Genomic DNA, 27,828 nt, shown 5'->3' on the forward strand with positions numbered 1-27,828 from the left:
TGATGTCAGTCACTTGATTTCTGGTCCAGACTCAATCACTTAGAGACTGCAGCCATTTAGGGGTGTTCAGATCAATTAAAATAATCAAAGATTGGTTGCAGTGACTAAACGACCAAGCCATCAATTGCATTATTGAACACAAACGAAACTCTTGTGATAGTCTTTGAAACAGTTGACAGTGGAACATATATTTTAAATGGCCAGGGCCTGTTTTATTAGTTCACACTTTATTGCAAACCCACCCACATGCACTCATACCTGTTGTATACATCTTGTCACCCAAGACACATCAAAATGAAAAGTCCTTTCAGCCAGTTTCTATGATTGAAACACATCTGTTCAACACCTGAGGAAAACACAGCCTCAATCTCATCAACTGTGACCTGAAACGAGGGTATCCAAAGAAACATATACAACAAAATTAAACCTGGTCAGATCTTAAGGACAGGAAATCTCTCTTATCCTCCCCCATTAAAGAACCAGGAAAACCCTCAGAATGGTTCTAGTCAGCGACTATAATCCCATGAACATGGAACCCAATGCAATTGCCAGAAAACGTCGGCACCTATCAAGTGGCTAAGACCTCTGTCAAGACACTTTTCCCTCGCCACATATTGCTGCTTATCGCAAAATCAAAACCCTCAAGGATCACTTAGTCAAGTGCTCCTTTGACCCTTGTGAGATAACTACCACAAATCATTGGACAGACAGTGCAACTGCAAAATCTGCGAAACACTAAGCAATAGTGACACTTTCACAAGTTCCGTCACCCAAAAATAAGGCCTTCAAATTACGAAGCTACACTTGCCAATCCTGCAATGTAGTACACCTTCCTACCCGCAAACGCTGCCAGAAACAATATGTAGGTGAAACTAAGAGATGTTTCAGAATGTGACTAACAGAACACTATGCTGATATCACACACAGACAACCCTGTTGCACTTCTTCTCAATTTGGAACATCATGGCAAAAATGATTTATAATTCCAAATCATAACCCAACTCAGAGATAACCCAGACTCTGATACAACCACCATAAAAATGAGCTCCATACGTTCCACTCGCAAGGACTCAACGACAGGATTGTAGGCTGTAATATCCTTTTCGCCTTCTCTTTTTCTGTGGAGGGCCAAGTCTGAATCGTGTCTGATGTAAGCCACTATCTATCAAACGTAGCCTCCTTTCCCCTCCTATCCTTCTGAGCGACTACTTTTCGTTCACGTCCTAAATTTACTGACCAGAAATATAGAAAGATTTTAAAAATTATTAAAAGAGTCTGTTTGTAGACACAGTCCCCCAAGGGAGAATTAGAAATATATTTTGTGCATTTCTCTCAAGTGGGACTGCATCGGTGCCTTTTCTCACCAAGAGAGAGCCCTGCTCAGCAAGGCCCTTTTCACAGACCCAACTGATATGATTGTGATTCCTTGCTTCACGTGAGGTGCTAGGGTCTCAAGTCCCTTGCATGAAGGTTGCAAGGGATCTACAGTTTGTTGATAGCACAAACACAACTGCTTTGTGACAAGGACATTTTTAGGCTGCAGGAGATTCTGTGTGAGGCTCGACTGCTTTTGTTGGACTTTTCATGCATGTGTGACAGGTTGTTAATGGGTAGCTCTCTCCAACTAGAATAGTACAGGTAAAATAGCAGTAAAACAGACATATTTGAGAGAATTATCCATTATAAGTTGTTCACAGGTGACAAGGGGGACATGGGTCGATGTACCTTGGATGTTTCTTTATGTTTATATGCCCAAACATATTTACTGAACAGCTGAACTGTTAAGCCAACCTGTGTGAATCAAAGGATTCAAATTTTGCATCTGGCTGTCTTTCTCTCAAGTATCGTCTTAGTGAAGTTGCTGCAGTGTAATTCTCCTTCTTAAGATTCACAGGGACTACATTTGAAGTGTTGTCAAAATTTATTGGGATGCGAGGCAGACCTACTCGCTGCATTTTGCAGATGACACAAGAAAAACAGATTTAGAGTTTTCTCCCTTCCAACGATTTGCATTTGCAAAACATCAGTAGTTTCCGTGCATCATGTGCACATGCATCTGTGCATTGAAACGTACCTCACTTGTAAGTGTGGTACATTGAAAATAATGTATGAGCGCTAAACCAATCAGAAAATGACATTTATGTGTGAGGTAAAGGTTATAACATTTAAAATTAGCCAAAAAGTTTCTTTATATTAAGTATAAACTTCATTGTTTATAGGTATATTTTACATTTCTCATTATTTTAAAACGGGGATTTCATGTTTAGTTGGTTAACTGGGGATTTTACATTTACTTGATTGAAAGCTAAGTAAAAATTCATGTAGTTTGGTTTAACTTTCACTGCTAACCATTGTTATTTTAGTTTATTTTTCATTGCATACCTCTGATCATGAATGATTATTATGACAAGGAATCACAGATTGTTTACCTGCTCTGCTATACAGGTTTGATGGTTGGTTTATTGTTCAATGCCACCCTCAGAAGGTTGTTCCAGCAATATGATGGCGGTCTGTAAATAATAGACTCCAAACGTGTGTTACACTCCTTGTAACTGTTGGCATTGTAGAAGTTTGTGAATTTATGTCAGAAGTTTTCTGGATGATAACACCTTTATTTGATGTCTCGAGGTAGATTCTTAGACTGGCATCTTAGACAAGATTTTTGATGCTCTAATGTACTAGAAATCAAGATGCTTTCCTAATGCTGATTGAAGTTTAGCAAAAAGTCCATGTAGATGTTTTTCTTGAACCTCCCTGCAAAGAAAGAATGCATAGTATTTTATGTTTTGTTGTAAGAAATGTACATTTCCAAATGACTTGTCCTCTAATATGTGCCTTTTATTATGAGGCTGAACTAGATATCATCTGATTGATGAGCAGACTGTGTGAAGTTATCAGTAGCCTAACCTGTCATACAAACCCTGAAACTAATATACCCAATCACACATAGACCTTGAAACAAACCTTCCCAATTACATACAAACTGTGGAACTTAATATACCTGAAACCTTAATAAACCTGAAACAAATATACCCAATTACATAAAGACCCCAAAACAAATATACCCAGCTATATACAAAACCTGAAACAAATATACCCAATCGCGTACAGACCCAAAAACAAAAATACCCAATTAGACACAGACCCTGAGACAAATATACCCTGTACATACAGACCAGGCTGAGGAAAATATACCCAATCACATATGGACCTTGAAACAAACCTACCCAATGTATAGACCATGACACTAATATACCCAAATGCATACAGACCCTGAGACAAATATACCCAATCACATATGGACCCTTAAAGAAATATGCCGATGCATATACAGACACTGAACCAAATATACCTATTCATGATGTCTAGAATATGTTGTAAGTCAAATTTACCTATGAAAATATAATCTTTGGGATCCTTAAATTGTAGTTTGAATATCAATGAGTTGATTCAAGTTTCACCTCATTACAATGAAATACAAAAATGCATTGAAATACATTGGTAAAAAGTGTTTAGAAATGCCATGAGCCACACTGTACAGAGTTATAAGAGATTATCAAGAAATGCACTAAAGGATGTATAAAATACATAAGATAGTATTTGTATGATGCTATAAGGTAAAATTAAAAGTTTAAATGCATACAAAATTTTCACAAGAAATATGATATACATATACGGATATAACACATGTCAACACTTGTGCAAGGTCATGTGATGCTTCACATGAGCTATAAATAGATTGAAAAGTTGTCATGTGACTCCACTGGTGGTTGCACAATACTCTCTCATCTCACTGGTCTGTCACATTGACCCTGAACAAATGTACCCAATGTAGACAATGCAAATCTAGAAGATGGGGCAAATGTAGATACTATAGTTTCATGAATGAAAAAAGAAAGTCTCTGCACTCCTTTTCCTCATATTTCGGATTATAATGAACAAACTGTTTTTCCATGTAAAATATTTTGTTAGTAAGTTGATGTCAGTCTACACTCTTAAGTGTTGCAGGTTATATGTTCATGATACCTGTAGCTTAGATACCATGGTTATACAACATTTCTGTCATTTAAGTGGCGAGTCTAGATGAGAAAACAGTACAAGGATACCAGTCAGCTTGTTTTCATTATCTCTATGGTTTAGAAAATATCATGTTTCTTGTTTTACTGATCCAATGATCATATCTTTTCGAGAATAAGAAAAAAAAAATCCCGCTTGAAAAATAAAGTCCTTATTTTAAGATATATGGGAGTGAGACTTTGGCTGTGCAAGGCAGCTTGTTTGATACTAAGGCTACAATATCTGTTCTCAGACACTATAAAATAAATTATCTGCAATATTTGCATAAGAATGTCTCCGGCTTTTTACCTTGACTGGTGATTTTTTTTCCCCCCCTACCTTTAGGTTTTCTAAGGATGAAAGTCTGTGAAACAAGAAATATAATTGATCTGGCCTAAAATTTTAATTATTGCTTTAGAGGTGTTTGATGTTTTGGCTTTTGTGCTGTTGGATGGAATCCAAGGTGGAATGTCAAGGTCACCAAGTGCACATTGCGAGATACATGTATCTACATGGCAAAGTTGTTGATGTTTTCAACTGACTGGCACTGGTTCTCATATATATTTGCATTTATATAATTTTACCTTGTATAGATAAATGGTCATGTGGTGGAAAATCTGATGGGGAAAAAACAATTTTTTGTGAAGTGTAAGTTTACAAATGTTGAAAAGGTAATTGGTGATTAACCAGAAATAGGCTTTTGATATCATTCGCCTGCAGAAAGATTGGTTCCTGTAAAGTCTTTTGATAATAGACAAGGTAGCTTTTTCATTTTATTTTGTGTTTTTTTGCGCTGTGTTTTCAATGCTGTGTTAATTAGTGCCATGTATGATAGTATATCAGAATAAAACTACATAGGACAGTATAATAATGGCAAAGCATGTGTCAGTTAAGCTTTCATCCATATTATACCGTCCACATGTAGTTTTACCACCACCTGGCTACTTGTTTGTAGAGGTGATCAACAGGATGCTTGGGCTTCGTCACATGGTTTATTGCATCATCATGTGGAAGTGTATTTTTTACCTCTCTTTTTTGACACCATAGTCTAACCCATCTGCCCAAATTTGTCTTAAACTCTAGTGTGTCAATGTCCACATTCAAACCTATTAGTGGGATGCTGGGGCTGTAGTAAGACATTGCAGTTGATGATGATACTATTTAGGCAAAGTCACCAGGACAGTGTCATGCTATTAAACTCCAACAGGGGGGAGAAACTCTCATAATATCAAGTACTTGTTCATATTGCCCAGATCTTGATGACTTACAGGTAAATAAATCACAGGAATATTGCTATATGCTGCCTTAAAGAAGCGAAAACATGTCTTGTTACACTAGTTTATTAAAAAAATCTTCTGTGTATTAAATGTGAGACAGAGACATTGACACAAATTTCAAGGAGTATCCATATCCTCGCCAGTCTTTCCAGTAGATGCCATTGTAGTACGCGCCGGTTGGTGTGTAGCTGCCGCCATTGTAGTAGACTCCATTGAGGAGGGCATAGCTGCAGTAGTTGTACCACCATCCTGCACTCTGTTGGCTTGCACAGCCGTTCCGGTCTGGGCGGTCATATGTGGCGAAGGACATGTTGTTGTTGTAGGATAGATCATCAGTGATCGAGCCAGAAAACCCTCCAATGTTCAGTGTGAAATAGGTCTGGTCTTGTAGTTGGAAATCGGAATAACGCACATTTTGATCTTCGTCATCCCATGTCTGCATGTTGATTGTTAACACGTTATTACCTAAAGAAAATAAAGTTGCAAAAGTTGGTTGTTTGATGAGTTATGAAAGATGTTTCATCAGGCAGTTCGAAATATATATATATAAGTAAGGAATTCATCAATGAAAATGGCAGTTTAAGTTAATTTGTGTGTTTGTTCTTGGATGCCAGACTCAGCAGTATTCCAGCTGTATGTGTCTGTATATAATCAAGACAGTCCAGTGACTAACATCATGAGCATTAATCTACACAATTGGCAAATGTCAGCCAAGTCTGTGAGTCTGATCACTAAATCATGTTAGGTGCCTTTTACAACAAGTATGGGTGTCTGAAGACCAGTTCTTATCCGCATCCTCATCTGTTAGTAATTTATGAAACTCTGTGACTCCACAAGAGATGGACCAGGTTTGTACTGCTAGGTTCAGGTTAGCAAGGGGTTCTGTCCTGTGTTAAACACTTTAAGGGTCTGACTTTTTCAAAAAGGTAATCTTCAAGGATTGGTTTCCTCATAGGGACAATGGGGATAGCCATGTGGTTTTAATGTATTTCATTGTCACACCAAGGTCAGGTTCAGTTCCCATGCACACACTTGTGGATTTTTTCATTACACTGCCATAATGTAGCTGGAATGTTGTTAAAAGTGTGAAGGATTCACTCACTCACTCTTGTTGGGCAATTATTGCGGAATTGGAATGGACAATTTCCTTTTTTGTGCTGCAGTATTGTGAAAGAAAGTCTGTACTGCTTAGTGTTTCATCACTGTACTGGAAGCTGTACAAGAAAGTACATACCATTAATAGTAATGATGAAAATAGAAAATATAAATATTTGAACAATGTAATGTTTTCCCCACTGTTTTCAGTCAGACCACACATTTTAGAATTCTGGATAAATTTTGGGTTATGATCTTCTCGTCCACCATTACCTGTAGATGTGAGGTAGTAGATTTGATTGAGTTCTGCCCAGTAGCTGTCCTGAACATTGCCGAATCCTGTAACATATTCCCGCCACGGTCGGATGAAAGAGACGGTAGGGGACATCCGTCTCTGTATGACTGTGAATGAGTTGTCTGCTGTGTGCTCACAATATACCTGTAGACATAAACAGTATTGACAGCACTGAAGTGGCACAGTATTGATGTTGCTTAAGAGAGACAATATTGATGGACGATTCTGAAGGGAGATAGTATGGATAATGAATGCTGAAGTTACATACTATTGACAATGCTCAAGGGACACATTTCCAGTTTTCCATTGATAAAATCTGGTCCTAACGAGTGAGACATTTTGATAATATTTGATTGTGCCTCTCCATTGTTTTAAAGAGGAAGCTAATTTTTATGAATGACAGAACATGAATGTAACATTAGTCATATTTGGGATTTCACTTTCCTAGTAAAGTACAAACTTTTGTATATTTTTGGTTAAGTCCCATCCGGAAGTCTTGGAAGTCATGGTCGCTGAACGGGCAAGACGTCTGACTTTGTGTGGTGGTGATTAGGTGCCTGTCTCTGAGGATGCGGGTTTGAATCCCAGATGAGACTCAACCAAAAAAGTGCAAGAATTTGTACTTTACTAAGAAAGTGAAATTCCAAATATGACTTATGTTGCATTTGACCACTTTCTAAATGGCATCATGTAATGATAACATGAATCTTGCTTTCCTTGAGGAAACTTACAAGTTGAAGGAGGCAAGTTATAACAGAATATGTTTATCTTTCACAATCAATCACCTATGCACACATTGTTTAGTCATACCTGGAAGGGTATGGCCTTGTTCATGTGTAGTGTGTACATGCCAGATACATTGTAGCCTCCAACCCTCCGTACCTCATGACAGTCTGAAACCAATAGCAAGCTGTAGCATCTTCATACAAGATATAAACTTCTCTAAAATAGGAATACCCAGTTGTTCCATCCTGCCACACTTAATATAGCAATGCATGACAGATTAATTATAGTAATTGTGAAATGCTTTTGATAGTGCTGTGCTGTTTAAGTAGTATATGAGTCATTCTCGAAAGATGCAGCTTTTTCACGTATCAGGATTCAAGCGTCAATATAACCGTCAAATTTTCTCAGTATGTTAAAAATCTGATTTCTCCTTCATTAGCAATATCTAATCTATCTTGGGAATTTTTTATGACAAACAAAATGACCAAATACTTTTTATTTTGTTCCTTTTTGTTCCAAAGGATATGCATTTTCTCATATATCCGGGTGCAGAAACCTGACATCAGGTGTCTGCTGTGCACGAAATTTCATTTAAGAAAATATTGGCTCTGGAGTAGTTGAAAAGAATAGACCTTTTTATCATACATGGCAGATGTTTGTGATTTTCAAGCTGTAAAAAACAATCTTTTCCTCTTGTACACAAGAAAAATGTCTTTCCTGTAACAGCTCCGTAAAAGTATGAAATAAACAGTGATCTCTCACCTTGTGAAACTGGAACTCCCTATCATGCTCATTAACAACTTCTGGTTGAGAGTGATAAACATGTGGCGTTAAGTTCAAGACAAAACTTTTAAAGAAAATCAAGTAGAAAAGGTAAACATTTGCAAGTATTTTGTATGGTTGTCTTTTAAGTAACATCAATTTACAAAAGAAACAAACACTTTTCCAAAAATATGTGTTTCTCTTTGCATTTGGAATGATAATTACAACACAAGGAGGTTGTCTGAAATGGGAAAGGGACTAGTCATTATGTTCTTTCTGAATTTACTTTTGCAATTTGTCTCTCAAATAACAGTCTTTTCTGTAACAGCAATTTTGTTATTGGAAAGACCATCAGTGTTACTTCAAAGAAACATATCTTGATTAGTCACATATTCTTTTTATTTTAACGTCAGTGTCATTAACAGCTTAATTGTGATAAAGATCTAAGCTGTATATATGCAGAAAGTGAAACATGTTTTACACTTTCACTTCTGAATGCTGCTGTACTTATTTTTGTAAAAGGTTGTTACTGGAGAGACAAGTTATGTAACTGCAAAGACAATTCAATACAAATTTGAAAATACCCAATATATCTAGAAGGTCTTTGTTCATCTAGATTTGCTATGTCCTTACATTAGTACCATTAAGTTCATATTTAAAGTAACAATTGGTATTTTCCATAACAATTTGTATGTTTCACACCTTTCAAAAATTCCTGTTATTTAAAGGACTTATGTTCTTACTGCAAAGACAGTTTAATATAGATGATCTTTCATTTTTGTTTTTCTTTCCTGATTTATTCAGATGTGCATTAAGATATGAGACAAAATTAACTTATGCTTAACACAGAAGTCTGTTCTTGAAACTTTACATGTTTTATCCATTTTAGACTGTTATTTGAACGACAGTGTATGACTGATCATACTAATTATGACACTGTAATAATCAGTCTGCAAAAACAATCAAAACGTTGAACATACAGTTTCCTAAATAAAGTTAATTTGTCATAATTTAATACAAAAAATCAGTGAAACATTCATTTCTCTATGTTTTTCAGAACTGGCAAAATGAGTATGACAAATACAGAGATTAAGTTTGTTGATTTATGTGTTAGTTTGACAGCTTGAGGCAGATGATCAAAACTTTGATACTTTGTTAGTAGCCAGCCTGTTTAACAGTTTGATCAAAACTTGGATTCTTTTGTTAGCTGTAAACCTGTTTGACAGTTTGAGGATGGTGATCCAAACTTTGATACATTTTTACTTGTAAACATGTTTGACAGTTTCATAAATTCATGACATATACTGTCAAACTTGTGATTACATTTTTTTTCTGAGTTCCTAAAAGAAACAAATTTCAAGATGGTAACTGCTACGTTAATTGTTGTTTATTTAAAGCACGAAGTCTATAGTTTTTTAATTCTTCTTTGTCTTCCATTAATTTGTTCTGAAATGTCTTTCCAGTAACACTGACATGCCTATAGGGTAATAAGTAGGCAAAGTTCTAAAATATAGACAATATGTTTTGGTCTACAAGTATGGTAAAAACAGTACTTTTAGAAACTGATTGATTTGATCCTAGCTTATCATCAATGCCAATGATGTATTCTTATCCTAACTAAATATACAACCAAATTGTCTTCTCTGTAACAAACATGTCATTGTTAGTCACGTCATTTGGAGATACGGATATAACATGAAACACATACTATACTTCTGAACGTAACACGCAAAGAACTCTTTCTTTCATTACAGATATATCAAAGATTTTTGTTACAATTAAATAGTTTTTTTCAAATTTATTTCTCATATTTTCTTTCCAATAACATAAAGTGTCTTAGGCATAATGAGACTGTCTTTCATATAACAGGACTTGAAAGTAAATGTTTTATGATCTAAAGAGTAAGACATTGTCAGAAATCAATCAGAAATATAAAAAATATTCTCTTCAAATTGCCTTCCGAGCAATATTGTTTTACGACAGACAGTTGAGGGGATATCAAGAACATTGAAAAGTACCAGCAGATTTCACTTTTTCATCTGACAGTGTAGATCAGGTTTATTTCATAAACATGCAGTCATCATCAGAATTTTTAAGTGTGTGTAACAAAATAACAGGTAAGGTAGAATTTACAATGGAATATCTTTAGGTATCAATGTATTCTTAAGCAAAATATAAATATATCTGTTGTTACAGGAAAGACATTGTGGCTTTGACCTAATTAGTTTAATTAGTCTTCATGACAATACTGAACATAATTAAGCCTCAAATATTATTGATATGTGAACCATAACAATGTAGTTTGCCATTTGTGAAAATAGTGATTGATTATTTTGTGTTTGAATTATGTTTTCTTTTGTAAACCAAATGACCCGTGAAGGTCCCGGGGTAGAAAAGGCCTTCAGCAAGCCATGCTTGCCATAAAAGGCAACTGTCCTTGTCGTAAGAAGCGACTAACGGGATCAGGTGGTCAGGCTCGCTGACTTGGTTGACACATGTCATTGATTCCTGTTGCGCAGGTCGATGCCCATGTTGTTGATCACTGGATTTTCTGGTCCAGACTCGATTAAAAAACTAAACTCACTCACTCACTCATCGTACACCAAATAGCTGCAACTTTTGAGAATGACTCATATATGGGAGATCTAGTCACACTTTCTCATACACAGAATGAATCCGTAGTGTTAAGCTTATGTTAAATATTCATTTTAATAAATGTGCATAGATAAGTTGCTTTATCCAGCTTCATGTAAGAATGTTGAGTTTTGACTTGTTCATGTGACTCTGATAAAAAGCCATGTACAACCGTCACAATCTGCGAACAGGGAGTAAAAAGTCTCATCATCCCAGCACAAATAGGTGACCATGCAAAAAGAGAGAAGCATGCATTGCCAAGTCTTAAATAACGTGTGCTGCATTGAAGTCAGTCAATCAGCTGGTGTCAACATGGCAGCAAGGAAACGTGAACCATGGCAATCTCACATTAATAAAATTAGATGCGTATTGTTTTCTTTTGAATAGTTGAATAGGCCTTCTAAGCTGAGTAACCTATACTTTCCATAAAAGGCGACTTGTCATAAGAGGCTAACGGGATTGGGACGTCAGACTCAATGACTTGGATGACACATGTCATCGGTTCCCAGTTTTGCAGTTTGATGCTCATGCTGTTGATCACTGGAATGTCTGGTCCAAAATTGACTAATTTATAGACCGCCACCATGTAGGTGGAATGTTGCTGAGGGTGGCATAAAATTTAACTCACTCACTCTTGTGACGTACAAAGTCACTATTGTTTGTCTGCCAACATTGTAAGTATTTACTGGCACAATACTTGAAATAGCTTTCAAACTAGACACAAGGGAAATACAATATTATCTGACTTACTTTGACTGTTGTGTGTAGTGTGGGTGTCTTTTAACATATTGCCTAATCCTTGGACCCTGAGACAGGCACTATAGTGAAGGAGGACTGTATTCCGATACCACTGATATTATGATATTACCTTTTTATCCCCCCGGCATGTAATGCGGGGGGATATAGTCGACGTTTAGTCTGTCCGTCCATCCGTCCGTCTGTCCGTCTGTAATAATTTTGTTTCGGAACTCAGAAACCGTTCAATATTTTTAGACCAAAGTTGATAGATATAATGATCTCAATCTATAGTTGTGCCTTTTGCTATTTACAGAGTTTTGGCATTTTTATTTTTTGCTTTTCCATGGAACATTTTGGAGTTAGCAAAGTGGTGGGGCAGGCTTCGTTTCCGGAGCAAAACTCAAAAACCGTTCAGTATTGTTTTGCAGAACTTGGTAGATATGTATGACAGACCCCAAAGTGGTGCCTTTTGCTATTTACAGGTTTTTGTGATTTATTGTTTTCCTGGTTTCCATGGAAATGTTTCTGACTTAGTCTCAAAATGGAGAAATGGGCTTTGTTTCTGGAGCAGAACTCAAACACTGTCCAATATTTTTCTGCAAAACTTGGTAGATATACCAATCAGAAGCTGCAATGGTGCCTTTTGCTAGTTACAGGTTTTTGTGATTTATTATTTTCTCGGTTTCCATGAAAACGTTTCAGACATAGTCTCAAAAGTGAGAGGAGTGTTTCGTTTCCAGAGCAGAACTCATAAACTTCTAAATATCTTTCAGCAAAACTTGGTAGATATGTGTGGCAGACCCCAGAGTGGTGCCTTTTGCTATTTACAGGTTTCTGTGATTTATCGTTTTCTTGGTTTCCATGGAAACATTTTGGACTTCATCTCAAACTGGAGGTATGGGCTTCGTTTCCGGTGCAGAACTCAAAAACCGTTCAATATTTTTCTGCAAAACTTGGTATATATATATATATCAGTCTGAACCTAAAGTGGTGCCTTTTGCTATTTCCAGGGTTTAGTGATTTATCATTTTCTCAGTTCCCATGGAAACGTTTTTGACTTACTCTCAAAAGTGAGAGGTGTGTTTCGTTTCTGGAGCAGAACTCAAAAACTTCTTAATATCTGTGAGTGTTACTTGGTAGATATGTGTGGCAGACCCCAAAGTGGTGCCTTTTGCTATTTCCTTTTTTTTTGATGTATTATTTTCTCGGTTCCATGAACATGTTGTTGACTTCGTTTCCAGAGCACAGCTCGAAAACCATTTCATATCTTTCAAAAGATCTTGGCAGATATACGAGACAGATCTTGAAATGGTGACTTTTTCTGATTACAGATATATGGCATTTATACTTTTCATGAATTCCATGGAAACAATTCAAGCTTGGTCTAAGAACACAATAAGTAACTGTCCGATGGTTTGTCCTTTCAGATATGGGGGGATATGTCATCTTCTGATGACTCATGTCTTAAGCTTGAGAAACAATCAAAGTGAGCAGCACAGAACATTTGACAATGGTTGAGAGTGGTTCTTGCTGAGAAGTGTACCATTTAACAGGCTTTGTATAAGAGTTAAAAAACATGTCCAGAAAAAGTGAAAAAACACAGACACAGACAGACACACACACACACACAGACAGACAGACAGACACACACACACACACACACAGAGAAAGACAGAGAGAGAGAGACAGACAGGGCAGGTATTTGGGGGACTGCAGCCCGTGCTTGTGGCATGAAGTGGTTACCCTTCATGGATCGCTGGGTCCAGGCATGTTTGTTTGCTGGTACATCCACCTTTAGATCTGTTGACTATTCTACACAAGGCTCAATGCAACACTGAGGAGCACAGCATAACATAGCACTCAGTTCTTACCTCCATAGAGTTTTGTATCATGTTTGTTCAGAGCTTTGTGGTGATACTCAGTCCCGCTGTGGCTGCTCTGGGATGAGCTGACGAGGCTGCCCATCAAGACAAGTCCCAGAAACACAGAAAGAGTCAACATAGCGTGCATCATGACTCTGGGATGGAGTGTAGTCAGTTATGGAAGTACAGCATTATATACTTCCATGTAGGTCAGCTGACCCATATCTCCTCACCGTTGTAGTCAACTGAGCCAATGGGGAGCCTTGAACAGCCTGAAATGCCAATGTAAATGCTGAGTAAAATGTGTACCTGAACTTTAACTGACTCTATTGTTAAGGGCCTTTGCCCGGTGAATTTGAAATACCTGTGTTTGGATTATTGTATTATTGTGTTGTTGGACCTTTGAACAACCTGGATAGTCAGTTCTGTGACTGACACACCATTTTTAGCAATTGAATTTACCTGAGTGTATGTACATGATGAAAATTAGATATGTGCAATTTGTAATCTTGGAATTAAGCAGTAGAATAAGTTTTAGAATTTGTCTTCCCAGTATGTGTGATTATGGACACACCACCATAAGGCCAGACAAATTGTATTTCTTGTTTTATGGATTCTTATCCTCAGAAATCCTAAAGGCAGGAGGGAATAAGTGATATGATCGAGAGTAACAGGGAAAGATTAACAGGCTTTTATATATACATGAGATGAAAAGTTTGAATTAGTTGACAGGGCTTCATTTTAGTGCCTCTTGGCATGCAAAGCTATAAAATATAAAAATCTTTGTGTGTTGTCTTGTACACACTGAGTTGGTTCGGTCAGTATTCCTCTGATATAGCATGTCACCTAAAGTGGGAGAATTGCCACAAATGAAGCATGTCTGAGGTGTTTCGTATTTTAGTAACACTCACTCACAGGCTCGTGAACAGTGCTGACATAGCTAGAAATATAATCAGGCTGAAGAGAGGTATAGGTTTCTGTCCAAGGGACATAACTCAACACTGGTGCACCTCAGAGGTCTGGGCCACTCAAGTCTCTAAGTATGTGGTGGATTGAGAGTTTTCAAAGTAATCATAATGCCCAGATCAACGAGGAGGTCAGGCACACGGATCGATGCATATCCTCATCCACTGTTGTAGAATGGTGCTCATGATGTCAGTCACTTGATTTCTGGTCCAGACTCAATCACTTAGAGACTGCAGCCATTTAGGGGTGTTCAGATCAATTAAAATAATCAAAGATTGATTACAGTGACTAAACGACTAAGCAATCAATTGCATTATTGAACACAAACATAACTCTTGTGATAGTCTTTGAAACAGTTGACAATGGAACATATATTTAAAGTAGTCAGGGCCTGAAAACCTCTTTAATTCTTAGAAAACACACATCACTAACTGAAAAGTCATGACTGAATATTTCTTGAACATTCCAAGAAGTTTATGGTCATGATATAGTAGTCATCACTTTATTGTATCGAGTTCCATCCTTTTACACATTTCTGCAATAACAACCTGGACGATGATTGTTGGTTGGTAAGCAGTCATTGATTGTGAGATTGCACCCTTTCCCAACACTACAGCCATTTTCAGGTGAATTATTGGTAAGGGTGTCATTGAACAAACTCAAACAAACAAGGCAGAAAAGCCTGGAACTTCTTTTGTTAAGATTTGTGTACTTTCTTTTGCAGACCTCACTCCACTACTACTCAAGTCTGAATGCTGTGCAGTACAAGCGACGATGTTTCCTCCTCGAGCCTATCATGGGCTACCTCCATGCCCAGAGGTCCTTCTTTCAGATGGGTCAGGATGCCGTCTGCAAGCCAGAGATTGAAAACTTCCTCACAAACATAGCCTCAAGTGTTCAGAGGTACCGTCTTTATCTTTTGTTGCAATTTGAACTGATGATGACTGTACAGTGTTGGGTAAAGGTGTACACTCAAGGGTTGTATGTAAAGCAAGGAGCCAAATATCACAAATTCCGTGGCCTTGCTGTTGATGCCTTGGATTCTTTTTCTTAACACTTGATATGAAAGATCTTCAGTTTTACTACACAGGACATCTTGAACCTGCTTTGTGTTCCATTCCAATAATACTGACCAAGGACAAAGTCTGAGGTTGAAACAACTTCTAGGGTTTAATCTGATGATAATATGAACAGGTGTTGACTTCGGTATGAACATTTTGAAAGTTTTGTGATGTGAGAAAGAGACAAAATTGGATTGAACTTATGTTGAATCTACAACAATGTTAGTACAATCGAGTATTCTCATTCAATTTCTAGTAACCCATGTCAGGACTCTCAGTTAAAGCACCATACATGGAGTCGTGCATTTCTATGGATTGACACATGACCATTTCTTTGCCAAGTAATATGATAACAAACTATAGTATTCCCAGAAATTATTGAGAATCATGTTGCGTCATGTAACCCATCACGTTTATTAACTTCTGGCGTTTTACTTACATAAACATGTTAAGACATCATCCTTTTACAGTCTCAGTCTTGTTTTAGTACTTTGTTAGACCTCCTCGCTCAGCAATGCATGCCTGAATACGCCTAGGCACACTACCCATCAAAGTTTGTAGGTAATCGTGTGACAGGGTATCCCAATATTGGACCACCTCGGCCTTCATATCTTCAATATTTCTCAGTCCCTTTTGGTTTATTCTGTCCTTCATGAGTCCCCACACATTCTCAATTGGGTTTAGGTCTGGGCTGTAACTGGGCCAGTCTAAAACTTGAACATTTTTGCCCGACAACCACTGTTTTGTGTAGTGCAGTGTGTTTTTGGTCATTATTATGCTGGAAAATCCAATCATCTTCATACAATGTTTGTGCTGTCGGAAGAAGGTGACCATTTAGAATGTCAACGTATCTTTCTTTTGTCAAGTTTCCCGTGAAAACACACAATGGCGTCACTCCGCGAGCCGATATGCCACCCCACATGTGAAACTTCGGGCTATGTTTTGGTCGCTGGTAGATAGGTTTGACAGTATCTTTGGTCCAAATTTTCACACAATTAGGGAAAAGCCAAACAGAACTTTCATCCGAAAAGAAAACATTATCCCAATCTTGATTTTCATGAGCCCGACACCAGCTTAAACGTTTTTCCTTTTGTGCATCTTTCATCAACGGCGAGGGAATTCCACGTTTTTTCACCCAATTAAGTCTCTGTAATTCCTGCCTAACTGTTTCATTGCATACCTGAGGACTTCCTCTGCTAATCATTTCATTTCTGATGTTCTCAACACTTTTCAATTTGCCCCTACTCACAATTTGCCCAAGTCTTCGGCGATCCACATCACTGAATTTCCTAGGTCGACCTGCCCCTGCTTTGTGCTCTATCCCGGTTCCTGTTTGAATATTCTTCAAAGTTCTGTATACTGTAGACAGAGGAATACCATGTCTACAAGCTAACACTTTAGCATCAGCCTCACCCCTTTCAAAATCATCTAGAATGAGCTTTCTTTTCTCTCTTGCTGTAAATTCTGCCATGTCAACACAGGAAGCCGTCTGCTCAGACAAGGGAGATAACTCTTGACGTAATGAGTTGCCTTCTAAGCCTTCAAGAGTTGTCTCCCTTATTTAGTATGCTTAGTGCATAGTGAAAGCCCTTTTTCCAATCTTAGCATCATTAGAAAAAAAACAAAGATTTTCTCAATAATTTCTGGGAACACTGTATATAATGTAATTATATTATATGCTATCAGTACTATAATTTTACATCCTAGTCCATTTAAGCAAGAACTTGAAAGTCATGACCAGTTGTGTAGTATGTTGCAAACTTTGACGAAAATTTCTGTTTGTAATCAAGTTGGGATTTGTTGACTTCTTATGAAGAGGTGTGTCCATGTAATTTCAGTGTGCACCAGGAACTGTCAACAGAGACTCAGAAGACGGTTGAACTGATAGACACAATAGAGAAACAAAGCGCCCACCTGTATAATGCAGAGCCACCCATAGACATGCCGTTTATTCCGCCCAACACAGCACTCACCCAGAAGGCAGGATATCTCTTTCAACGAATGTATGTACTTTGCGTCCTACTGATCAGGCTGTGGGGTAGCAAAGTGGTTAAAGTGTTTCCTTATCATGTCACACACCTGTGTTTGATTCCCCAAGTGGGGACAGTGTGGAAAGCCCATTTCTGGTGTCCCCTGCTGTGATATTGCTGGAATATTGCAGGAATATTGCTGAGAGGGAAGTGAAACCTCACTCACTAGTTCACTTACTGTTTAATATGCTTTAACACAGATTTTCAATGTAATGTGTGGACGTTTTAACCATTAGGCTACCCAACTGCCCCATAATTTAACCACAGATCAAGGCTGGTATGTAATATAATTATTACATCTTTGCATATAGTGTGTAGGCATTTATTCAATGCTCATCTGTCTTTATGTCCATTTATATGTAATTGTTTCTTTTCCAGATCATAGCAAAAAAATGTTCAATATTTTTTAAAAAATATTTGCATAAAGATGAAATAGAACCTGAGGTGGTTCATTATGATCCCCCCGGCATGTAATGCGGGGTTATATAGTCGATGCCTCATCTGTCCGTCCATAATCATTTGTTTCCGGAGCAGAACTGAGAAACCGTTCAATATTTTTTTACCAAATTTGATAAATATAGTAATCTCAGCCTATGGTTGTGCCTTTTGCTATTTACAGATTTTTGGCATTTATATTTTTTTGTTTTTCCATGGAACATTTTGGTGTTAGTCTTAAGGTGGGGTGGCCATTGTTTCCGGAGCAAAACTCAAAAACCATTCAATATTTTTCTGCAAAGCTTGGAAGATATATGAATCAGAACCTAAAGTAGTACCTTTTGGTATGTTCAGGTTTTTGTGATATATTATTTTCTCGGTTTCCATGGAAACGTTTCGGACATAGTCTCAAAAGTGAGAGGTGTGTTTCGTTTCTGGAGCAGAACTAAAAAACCGTTCAATATTTTTCTGCAAAACTTGGTAGATATATCAGTCAGAAGCTGAAGTGGTGCCTTTTGGTATTTACGGGTTTTTGTGATTTATTATTGTCTCGTTTTCCATGGAAATGTTTCGGACATAGTCTCAAACTGGAGGGATGGGCTTCGTTTCCAGAGCAGAACTCAAAAACCGTTCAATATTTTTCTGCAAAACTTGGTAAAACTCAGTCAGAACATATAGTGGTGCCTTTTTATCCCCTCGGCATGTAATGCGGGGGGATATAGTCGACGCCTCATCCGTCCGTCCGTCCGTAATAATTTTGAACTCAGAAACCGTTCAATATTTTTAGACCAAACGTGATAGATATAGTAATCTCAGCCTATGGTTTTGCCTTTTCCTATTTACAGATTTTTGGCATTTATATTTTTTTTGTTTTTTCATGGAACATTTTGGTGTTAGTCTTAAGGTGGGGTGGGCTTCGTTTCCGGAGCAGAACTCAAAAACCATTCAATATTTTTCTGCAAAACTTAGATAGGTAGATATATCAGTCTGAACCTATAGTGGTGCCTTTTGGTATGTTCAGGTTTTTGTAATTTATTATTTTCTCGGTTTCCATGGAAACGTTTTGGACCTAGTCTGAAAAGTGAGAGGTGTGTTTCATTTCCGGAGCAGAACTCAAAAACTTCTTAATATCTGTTAGTAAAACTTTCTATATATGTGTGGCAGACCTCAAAGTAGTGCCTTTTGGTTTTCAAAGGTTTCAACAGATCTTGGCAGATATACGAGACAGATCTTGAAATTGTGACTTTGCTGGTTACAGATATATGGTATTTATAATTTTCATCAATTCCATGGAAAGAATTCAAACTTAGTCTGAAAAAGCAATGAGTAACTCTCAGATTATTTGTCCTTTCAAACGTGTGGGGGCCAGGGTGATATGTCATCTTCTGATGACTCTTGTGCTTTTCACAGATGTTTGGCACTTTTATTTTATTTTTTTTCTATGGAACATTTTGGTGTGAGTCTAATGGTGGGGTGGGCTTCGTTTCTGGAGCGGAACTCAAAAACCGTTCAATATTTTTCTGCAAAACTTGGTAGATATATGAATCAGAACCTAAAGTGGTGCCTTTTGGTATTTACAGGATCTTGTGATATATTATTTTCTTGGCTTCCATGGAAACATTTTGGACCTAGTCTGAAAATTGGGAGGTGTGTTTCATTTCCAGAGCAGGACTCAAAAACTTCTAAATATCTGTTAGTAAAACTCTCTAGATATGTATGGCAGACCCCGAAGTAGTGCCTTTTAGTTTTTAAAGGGTTTTGTGTTGTATTATTTTCTTGGTTTCCATGGAAATGTTTCAGACTTAGTCTCAAAATGGAGGGAAGGGCTTCGTTCCCAGAGCACGACTCAAAAACCATTTCATATCTGTGAACAGATCTTGGCAGATATATGAGACGATGTTGAAATTATGACTTTGCTGGTTACAGATATATGGTATTTATAATTTTCATCAATTCCATGGAAAGAATTCAAACTTAGTCTAGAAAAACAATGAGTAACTCTCAGATTATTTGTCCTTTCAAACATGTGGGGGCCAGGGTGATATGTCATCTTCTGATGACCCTTGTTTATGTATTTTGGGCTCTTTTTTTCAGGATTTCCACAGAAACAATTTGGACTTGGTCTAAAAATGAAGGGGTGGGCCTCATTTCGAGAGCACAACTAAAAACCTTATACTATATAACTTTACACAAGGCTTGAGACATATATCAAACAGATCTGGAAGTGGTGCCTTTTTGCTGTTTGCAGATTTTGAGCATTTATACTTTTTATGATCTCTACTTGGGGAAAAAACCCAAGTCTCAGATGATATGTTCTTTCAAATTTGTGGGAAGGGGGGGGGGGAGGGATTTTTCACACCCAGATGACACTTATTTGTAACAGATATTGCATTGTCTATTTCAGTAAACAAGCCCTCATCACCACTAAATGGGACCGGGTGTATTTCTTCACACAAGGGGGAAATCTGATGAGTCAGGCAAAGGAGGAGGTAGGTGTATCAGTGTAGTGTTGTTCATTTCATGGTGATGGCAACAATCAACTCCATCATCTAACAAACACTAATCACTGTCCCATTGTTGTTGCTCTCGTAGATTTCACTTTCTAACTCGAACTGACAAACACCTTGTGAAGTGCTATATCTGTAACAAAGCATGACTGCCATTGACTTTATTGATATTTTATAGTAGGTGCTTATGTTAATCTCTGACTTTGTGTTTTCTAACCTTTCTAACACTGTTTTCCTAATAATTCCATATGTGAAGATTTTGTCAAATGTTACTGTTAAGATTTTAAAAAGATTGTTACTTTGTTGTTGAAAGTTTGCTGTCTATTCTAATGGAAACAAATAAGATGGAAGTACAAGTGTTCCTATATTCCATTCACGTTTCTTCATATGCTTTGTATTGCACTGTGTGTGAAAATCTGGAAATAAATGAACACTTGTTTTCATAGTGTTACCTCACGCATTTCCTCCAGAAAATGTTGTTGTTTGTCAGAGGTTGCAGATTTTGTTTGACCTTGAACTTCACTTGTCCAAGGTTGCAGTTTCTGATATAACCTTCACCTTCTCTTGCTCTGTTGACCTCTCTAGGTCAGTAGGGTAGGCTCAGTCGATGTAAGTACCTGTTCTCATCTAGGATTTCATTTCGACCCTTCCTGTGCTTCCTGAACATTAAAAGTTGAACTGCGCTTGGAACAAATATGATGTCTCTTTTTTACAAATAGATTTTGTAAAGACATTATTTCTCTAGTAGCTGAAATGTGTAATGTAATCCTTGCTTATGTTCTGAAGAATTACACAGTATCCATGAAACTTCTCTTTTGCTATTCATTCACTGAAACAAGAGAAAGAAATATCTCAGAAACATCAGTACAAACAATAAAGAATTCTTTTATCAATAATCATTTTATCTTGTTCTAATACTTTCCATCACTGAAAAAACCTTTCAAGAACTCAGCACAAAGATGGAGAGACTGACTTGTTTGGTAGAGTTATCTCCCTTTTCTTCCTCCAGTGGTATTTAGTATGTTTTACAATTTGGATATTGTCTGTTTCGTAATCATTTTGTAATACTTTTTAAGATATCATAAGATTTGTGCATATTTTATGCAGTTCAGCTCTTAATGACTGTCTCACAGTCAGACCAAATATCGTTCATTTCAATATGATTTCCTGTACCCAGTAATCATAGTTTATATTTTTGTCTGAATGTGTAATTATTCTCTATTTCAGTGATGTTTCTTAGTATTGAACTTTGTTCTTCATAATTTAATAGATGCATGCATATTGGACAATTATTTCACTGTTGAAAAGTATATAATTACATAACGATTTTGATCTCTTAGGACATGTATGTTCATGTTAGTACGTCAGTTTTCTCATCACCAATGAGGTGATAGCAATGCCATGTCTCGTGTTCCTGCAAGTGTTTACCCATTTCCCTCAAGATGCACACAATATAACCATGGCAACTGGTCAGCTGGTAAACAAGCTCGAAAGACTGAGAATTCCTTCACTATGCTCTCTGACGTCTTTACACGTGACATAGAGAACACTTATCTCATACGATGGAATGTCTCATTGTAAGGTGTACAATTTTATCAAGCTTGGTTCCATGTGAATGAGGCAACTCGGTGCTACATCTACCAAGGTAATGACCAAATAGGGAAGCTGAATATAGGCAGAAAAACATGGCGGGCGGAGTTTTCGGAGTGCATGCTTGCTCCTTCATCAAGCGGTGGTAATCTTTGACTGGTTAAATTTTTTAAGGGCATTTAGAAGTAGAATGCATAAGGAAAGCAAGATTTAGGGATGACAACTTCTTCGTTGTGAATAATATGACTTTTTGGAGTGTATGCTTGCTTCTTCATCAAGTGGAGGTTATCACTCATAGTACACAGATCAATAATTTATTGTTCAGTATTTGATCAGTTGTAATCACAAACCCCATCATAACAGTCATAACATCATGCAAGTGAGTGAGTTAAAATATAAAGTCACATGAGCAATATTTGAGCCATACTATGAGGAAAACAGGTCATACATCAGTAATAAGTAATATTATATGATGACGTATGTCACCAAATGACAGTAAAACAACGAGAATATCACAGGTACAGACTGAAAGTATTTAGGGTGTGACATACAAGGGATGCAATACAACACTGAAGCAGGCCGTTGACCACCTGCAACTCAAAGTAGACCACCATTAAGGACTATTTTTACAAGTCAGAACGCTGAAACAGTTGTTAATGTCTTAACATAACAAACTTAAGAAACATGGAAACGAGAAACATACAATCTTAAGTCATCTGTATTATGACTTCAATGTTTTGTTTTTAATGCTTGTCGATCTGTCACCCGAGCCTATCGATAATTGTTGACGAATTTGAGGTCAGCCGAATGATTGATTGCTCCTGTACAAGTGGACACCACATTGACTGTAGAATAACATAGGAACAGATGGTTAGAATGTTTCGTCATGTACTTGTATTCTTGAAAACATGACACTGAACAGCTGCAGTAATATTTTTCATAATATCTTGAAATTAATCCCAAATTAATTTTATTATTAGAGGGACAACTGATTTATTCAGCCATGTGGTTTTACAAAATGTATTTGCCTGTGGAAATGGCATTGCTTCAGAGAATATTGATAAAGAAGAGTACATTCACCTATTTTCAATCAGTTTGGTACAATGTCTTATTTCTCTTGAACATAACATCTGTTTTGGTTTTTTCTACAGAGGATAATCCTTTGAAAATATAACAGTAGTCAAGGTGCGACAACTTTATCATAAGGTTTTTGAGAAGTTTATTACAAATCACACCAATCCTCCAAATAGAAATTACAAAACAGCCATTCACATATAAAAATGCTGCACTTTCTCCTTTGTTATACCCATGTTAAGTAAGGTGACATGTTGGAATTGTTTAACCCAAATTATTCTGAAATGTGCCATTTCTAAATACATTTCAAACAATGTATTCTGAGAAACACACTTTCACAAATGACAAGAAATCATTACTTTCTTGCAGATTGAAAATATTTGTAATCTAATGATTAGTCACCTTTTCTAATACATCCATTGTTTTTTCAGCAGTCACACATGGCAGTAAGACATCTCAAGGACTTCAGTCTTTTTCGTAGTAGAATATTAAATATGAAGTATGAAAAATCTAAGCTATGAATACACAGTGCCATTTAGAAAATGGTCTGGGATGACACACATCAGTGAAGTACAGATTCTAGAACTTTTGTTTGTGTGGGAAATATTTGGGATTTTAACGCATACTCTCAGAGTCAGTGATCTTACCCACATGCCACCATGGCTTTCAAATCAAACACGACAAACTTTTCTTCTTCTTCTTCATCTTCTTGGAGATTTATATAGTGCACATATCAACACATCTAGTGCTTGCTCGATTCACTGTTATTTTGTCCCTTGATTATTGCATGTCAGTCTCAATGGGACGTTGTATGATCTGTCTTAACTCCCTTGGGCTACTATTCTTGTTGATGTTATGATATAAAGATACAATTGATGGTATCTCTGTACCACATATTTTGTGTACAATTTGGCGACAGTAGTGAGTGGATTGAACTATTAGTGCACGTCACTGTTGAAAATGGTGTCATTGTCCGTGTGTTGCCTATATGATGAATGGGTGTCTTGTAAGACCTATAACAGTGTGTTTCCTAAGTGAATGACATCAAAAGACATAATTTTCATGATTTATACACAGTATACATTTATTGCCACAGTATTGATGAAAATACAAAATAAATTGTACCATCCATTCTTAGATTACAGTATAGTGTAGGTCTGCCATGTTTGTTTGCCTCATGGAGACTAAGAATCCATTGTGTAGTCATTACCTGGATGTGCATCGTCCGAGCATACACAGGGAACAGGCTGAAGATTACCACTTGGCCCCATTCCACAAATGAATATTGTAGGGCTAAGATGATTGTAACTCCCATACTTTAACATAGACTCATGACTGTCGTAGCGCAACAATGGGTTTGGGAAATGAGGACCTCATCAGTGTTAATGACTCTGCGAGATCAACAAGAAGAACAGTCCATTATGTTGATGTGGGGAGATCAAAATGTAGAGCAGTCTATTGTGTTGATGTGGGGAGATCAAAATGTGGAACATTCTATCATGTTGACATGGGGAGATCAAAATGTAGAACAGTCCATTATGTTGTCATGCAAAATCGAAATGTAGAAGAGTCCATAATGTTGATATGGGTCATCAAAATGTGGAACAGTCCATTGCGTTGTCATGGGAGTTCAAAATACAGAACAGTACATTATGTTGACAAGGGGAGATCAAAATGTAGAACAGTCCATTCATTTGATAAAGTGAGATCAAACTGTCACAGACAGATGAAATTGTGGAGGCATACATTTTGATGACTGTGGAAATAAAAAATGTTGAAATATCCACTATGTTGTCAAGGGAGATATTGAAAATACTATTAAATGACTGCAGTAACTGTTTCATCAAAGTTTATTTTGGCAAAGTTATAATCTTTTCAAAGTTTGTTTGCCAGTAGATACCATGAGTCCATTGGTTTACCGAAATATTTCAACATTTATTTTTACATCAAAATAAACATTAACTGAGAAACATTGATACATTTGTCATTATGAGACAAGAAATGTTTGAAATAATCAACAGCGCCTTCTACTAATGTCTGACATTGCATGGAAATCTAGATAGTATAGGGTAACCATGGTAATGTTATGAGGGGATGTGTGTAAGTTGTGTTTTAGGTCACTTTGACCAAAAGTCTACTGATATCACAGTGCATCAGCTCAGAGAGAGAGGAAATCCCAAAATGATAACGTCTTGGACATTTAGTACTCTGGTCACACCCATGAGCTTGTGAAGGATGCTGGCACACCTGAAAATAATGTGAACAGTGGTTTGAATCCTCATTTGTTGGTTTCTGCCCAAGGGATGGAACTCTACACTGGTGCACCTTAGACAACTGATCTATGTTAGTCTCCAAGTATTTGAGGGATTAAGAATATTGCCTGCATAACTTGTTAATTATTCTAAAGGGTTGTTTTATTCTTTTCATGCAACATTGTAACTAGCAACGCATGAAACATTGCATTGAAAGAATTAAGAAATTGCTGCCCTTCTTAATCTAAAATAATGATTTTGTTTCCAGTATTGGCAAATGACACTATTTTGTCCTACAACTGAGTATATATAGTGATTTAATTCATCTGGAATGACTCTAATATTGCTTTCATGATACCACAACAAATATATTGAAATGATGAAATAACTGAATTAAGACTCTGAAATCTCTTACTTCATGTATTCATATCTATCTAGTTTTATATAACTATCTCAAAAGCAAATTATTTTTCTGCTGCAAAACAAAATAAAAATATTGTAAATTATGGGATGGTCATTAATTGTCATAGTTAGTGGCACATCCATTACCAACATCTCGGTTGCACACCTCCTGTCATTTTGGCAGATAACTCAGTTCCTATTCTGTTTAAAGTGATTTCACAAACTGACGATTCAACTATGATTAACGTGTAAATATATAGGTATCGATAAATTCCTACAACTCTACCTGCGACTTACTGGAAGTGTTGTGTTTCAGTTTGCTGGCAGTCTTGTAATCGACCTCAATGAGGAGGGTGTGATCGCTGAGCCAGCGACTGCAGACGATCGCAGATTTGTATTTCAAGTTGTTTCACCAGGAAACAAGAAGTGAGTGACATTTGTGATGGTTCTAGGGAGACATTGCCAGGAGTAAAATCTGATTTTTAAGCAACAGGCCATCCTGTTCATAATTGAACAAAACCTTGCTGATAAATTGTGAGTTTCATGTAGGGTCCACGGGTCAAGTCATCTATGCTCTTCAGAAATTACCACTGCGGTAGTCTAGTGGATAAAGTGTTGCTAGACAAGCTGATGGTTGAAGGTTCAACATTAACAGAATGACAAATAAGGTCAGGTTGACTTGGATGTGTCCAAGGGGTATTCATATTAAAACTGTGGCCCACTTAGCATGTCTTCACCTTTACTAAATTGTTGGAACTTCTTTTGAAGTAGTGTGAAATTTGTCTGTATGATTCTGTATGACAAATAATGTTTAGTGATGTTACCCTGTTAACCTTCATTTGGATGGATATTGGGATTATATTGAGTAATATAATATATTTTATATGAGTTAAAGATAGTGTTAGAGAGAGAAATATAAAAAGTTATACGAAATCTTATTATTTCTGTACCACTCGTTTGATGTATTTATCTGATTGTACAACAGAGTAATGAGCAGAGAGATGAATTTTTTGTCCTGTTTTGAGACAAGTAGTATTGGTGTAGATGTATAATTACCTGTGACACCTGAGTGTAGGTAAACAGGTTGACTTGTGTTTTAATGCATGTTCTTGTTTCGCAGAGCTGTTATTCTTCAAGCAGAGAACTACAGGGAGAGGGATGAGGTGAGTACGGAGATGTGCATCTGAACTTAAGGTAGATATGAGTTCTTTGTCCCTCTCCATATGTTAAAAAGCCTTTGGAAATATATGCTTGATTATAGTATGGAATCAACACTAGATATTGAAACGGAACTGGATAATTTCTGTTCATATATGTTTGCATTGTTTGAAATGAGAGCAAGTGTTCCTTGTCATGACGAATGTTATAATCCTAAAGAAGCCTTTTGACTCAAACAAGAGAACAGCAGCACTCCAGGATAACCTTCTTTCTACTGAAGAAATGTCCAATTCAAATAAGGGGAGATAATTCAGAGAACATTTTTTTACCTTACAATCAGTCTGTCATCTGTGCGTCCTTCAACTTCATTTAAGTGGTGTGTACATGGTCATATTAGTACGATCAATGTTCTAAAGTTGGTTTTGCATGTAAAGAAAGTACACTTAATTATCTCCCTTGTTAGCATCTTCTGTTCCTTGATATTTCTTTCAAAACTTGGATGTGATCATGTGAAGACTTTGATCCTCATTTTTTTCAGTGGATTGCGACAATTAACAACATTGTGAAGGACAGTGGATATGTTCGAGGCAAAGCCACACCAAAGAAAAAAGTAGGCATACAGCAGTTTAATAGCTTTAATGTGTTCTTCATCAATGATTGATACTGTAACACAGGCTCCATGTGGTGAGACTCAAATGGTTAGCTGTCCGAATTCATGTTTAATGCAAGCTTCAAACCAGAGACAACACCACTAAAATATTTACTCACTGTTTATTCTTGTGAGATTTACAGCATTACAGCAAAAAAATCTAAGATGCCTCAATGTGAAAAGATGTTTTAGCATTGGTTGTGTCATCTAACGACCTCCATGTGTATGTAACTGTAACTGAAATATTGAACTCTCATGT

At 36.9% G+C, this 27,828-nt stretch overlaps 2 protein-coding genes across 4 annotated transcripts in view; one reads left to right on the forward strand and one right to left on the reverse strand.

The window, feature by feature from the left end:
* The window catches only part of LOC137296189 (DCC-interacting protein 13-alpha-like), a 96,777-nt gene that overhangs the window by 30,014 nt on the left and 38,935 nt on the right, over positions 1 to 27,828 (forward strand). For 2 of the 3 annotated variants that reach the window (XM_067827907.1, XM_067827908.1), the window contains exons 8-13: positions 15,136 to 15,314; positions 17,311 to 17,475; positions 20,342 to 20,426; positions 26,079 to 26,188; positions 26,883 to 26,925; positions 27,459 to 27,530. In XM_067827907.1, the coding sequence (XP_067684008.1) occupies positions 15,136 to 15,314; positions 17,311 to 17,475; positions 20,342 to 20,426; positions 26,079 to 26,188; positions 26,883 to 26,925; positions 27,459 to 27,530 (654 nt within the window). Of the gene's footprint in view, positions 1 to 15,135; positions 15,315 to 17,310; positions 17,476 to 20,341; positions 20,427 to 21,029; positions 21,054 to 26,078; positions 26,189 to 26,882; positions 26,926 to 27,458; positions 27,531 to 27,828 lie in introns of all 3 variants that reach the window. The other variant, XM_067827906.1, reaches the window with a different exon arrangement.
* Positions 5,383 to 13,630, reverse strand: LOC137296656 (angiopoietin-related protein 1-like). Its single transcript, XM_067828475.1, has 4 exons — positions 13,455 to 13,630; positions 7,534 to 7,616; positions 6,702 to 6,867; positions 5,383 to 5,798 (listed from the first exon to the last, which is right to left on the reverse strand). The coding sequence occupies exons 1-4, from the start codon at positions 13,594 to 13,596 to the stop codon at positions 5,419 to 5,421; spliced, it is 771 nt and encodes a 256-aa protein (XP_067684576.1). The 5' UTR covers positions 13,597 to 13,630; the 3' UTR covers positions 5,383 to 5,418.

This window comes from Haliotis asinina, chromosome 9, assembly GCF_037392515.1.
Source record: "Haliotis asinina isolate JCU_RB_2024 chromosome 9, JCU_Hal_asi_v2, whole genome shotgun sequence".
NCBI lineage: Eukaryota > Metazoa > Mollusca > Gastropoda > Lepetellida > Haliotidae > Haliotis > Haliotis asinina.

Coding starts and splice junctions, on each gene's coding strand:
- LOC137296656 (XM_067828475.1), bottom strand. CDS start 13,596: ATGATGCACGCTATGTTGACTCTTTCTGTGTTTCTGGGACTTGTCTTG. Junction 6,868..7,533: donor ACAAGGCCATACCCTTCCAG/GTATGACTAAAC, acceptor TTATGTCTACAG/GTATATTGTGAGCACACAGC. Junction 5,799..6,701: donor CTACTACCTCACATCTACAG/GTAATGGTGGAC, acceptor TATTTTCTTTAG/GTAATAACGTGTTAACAATC.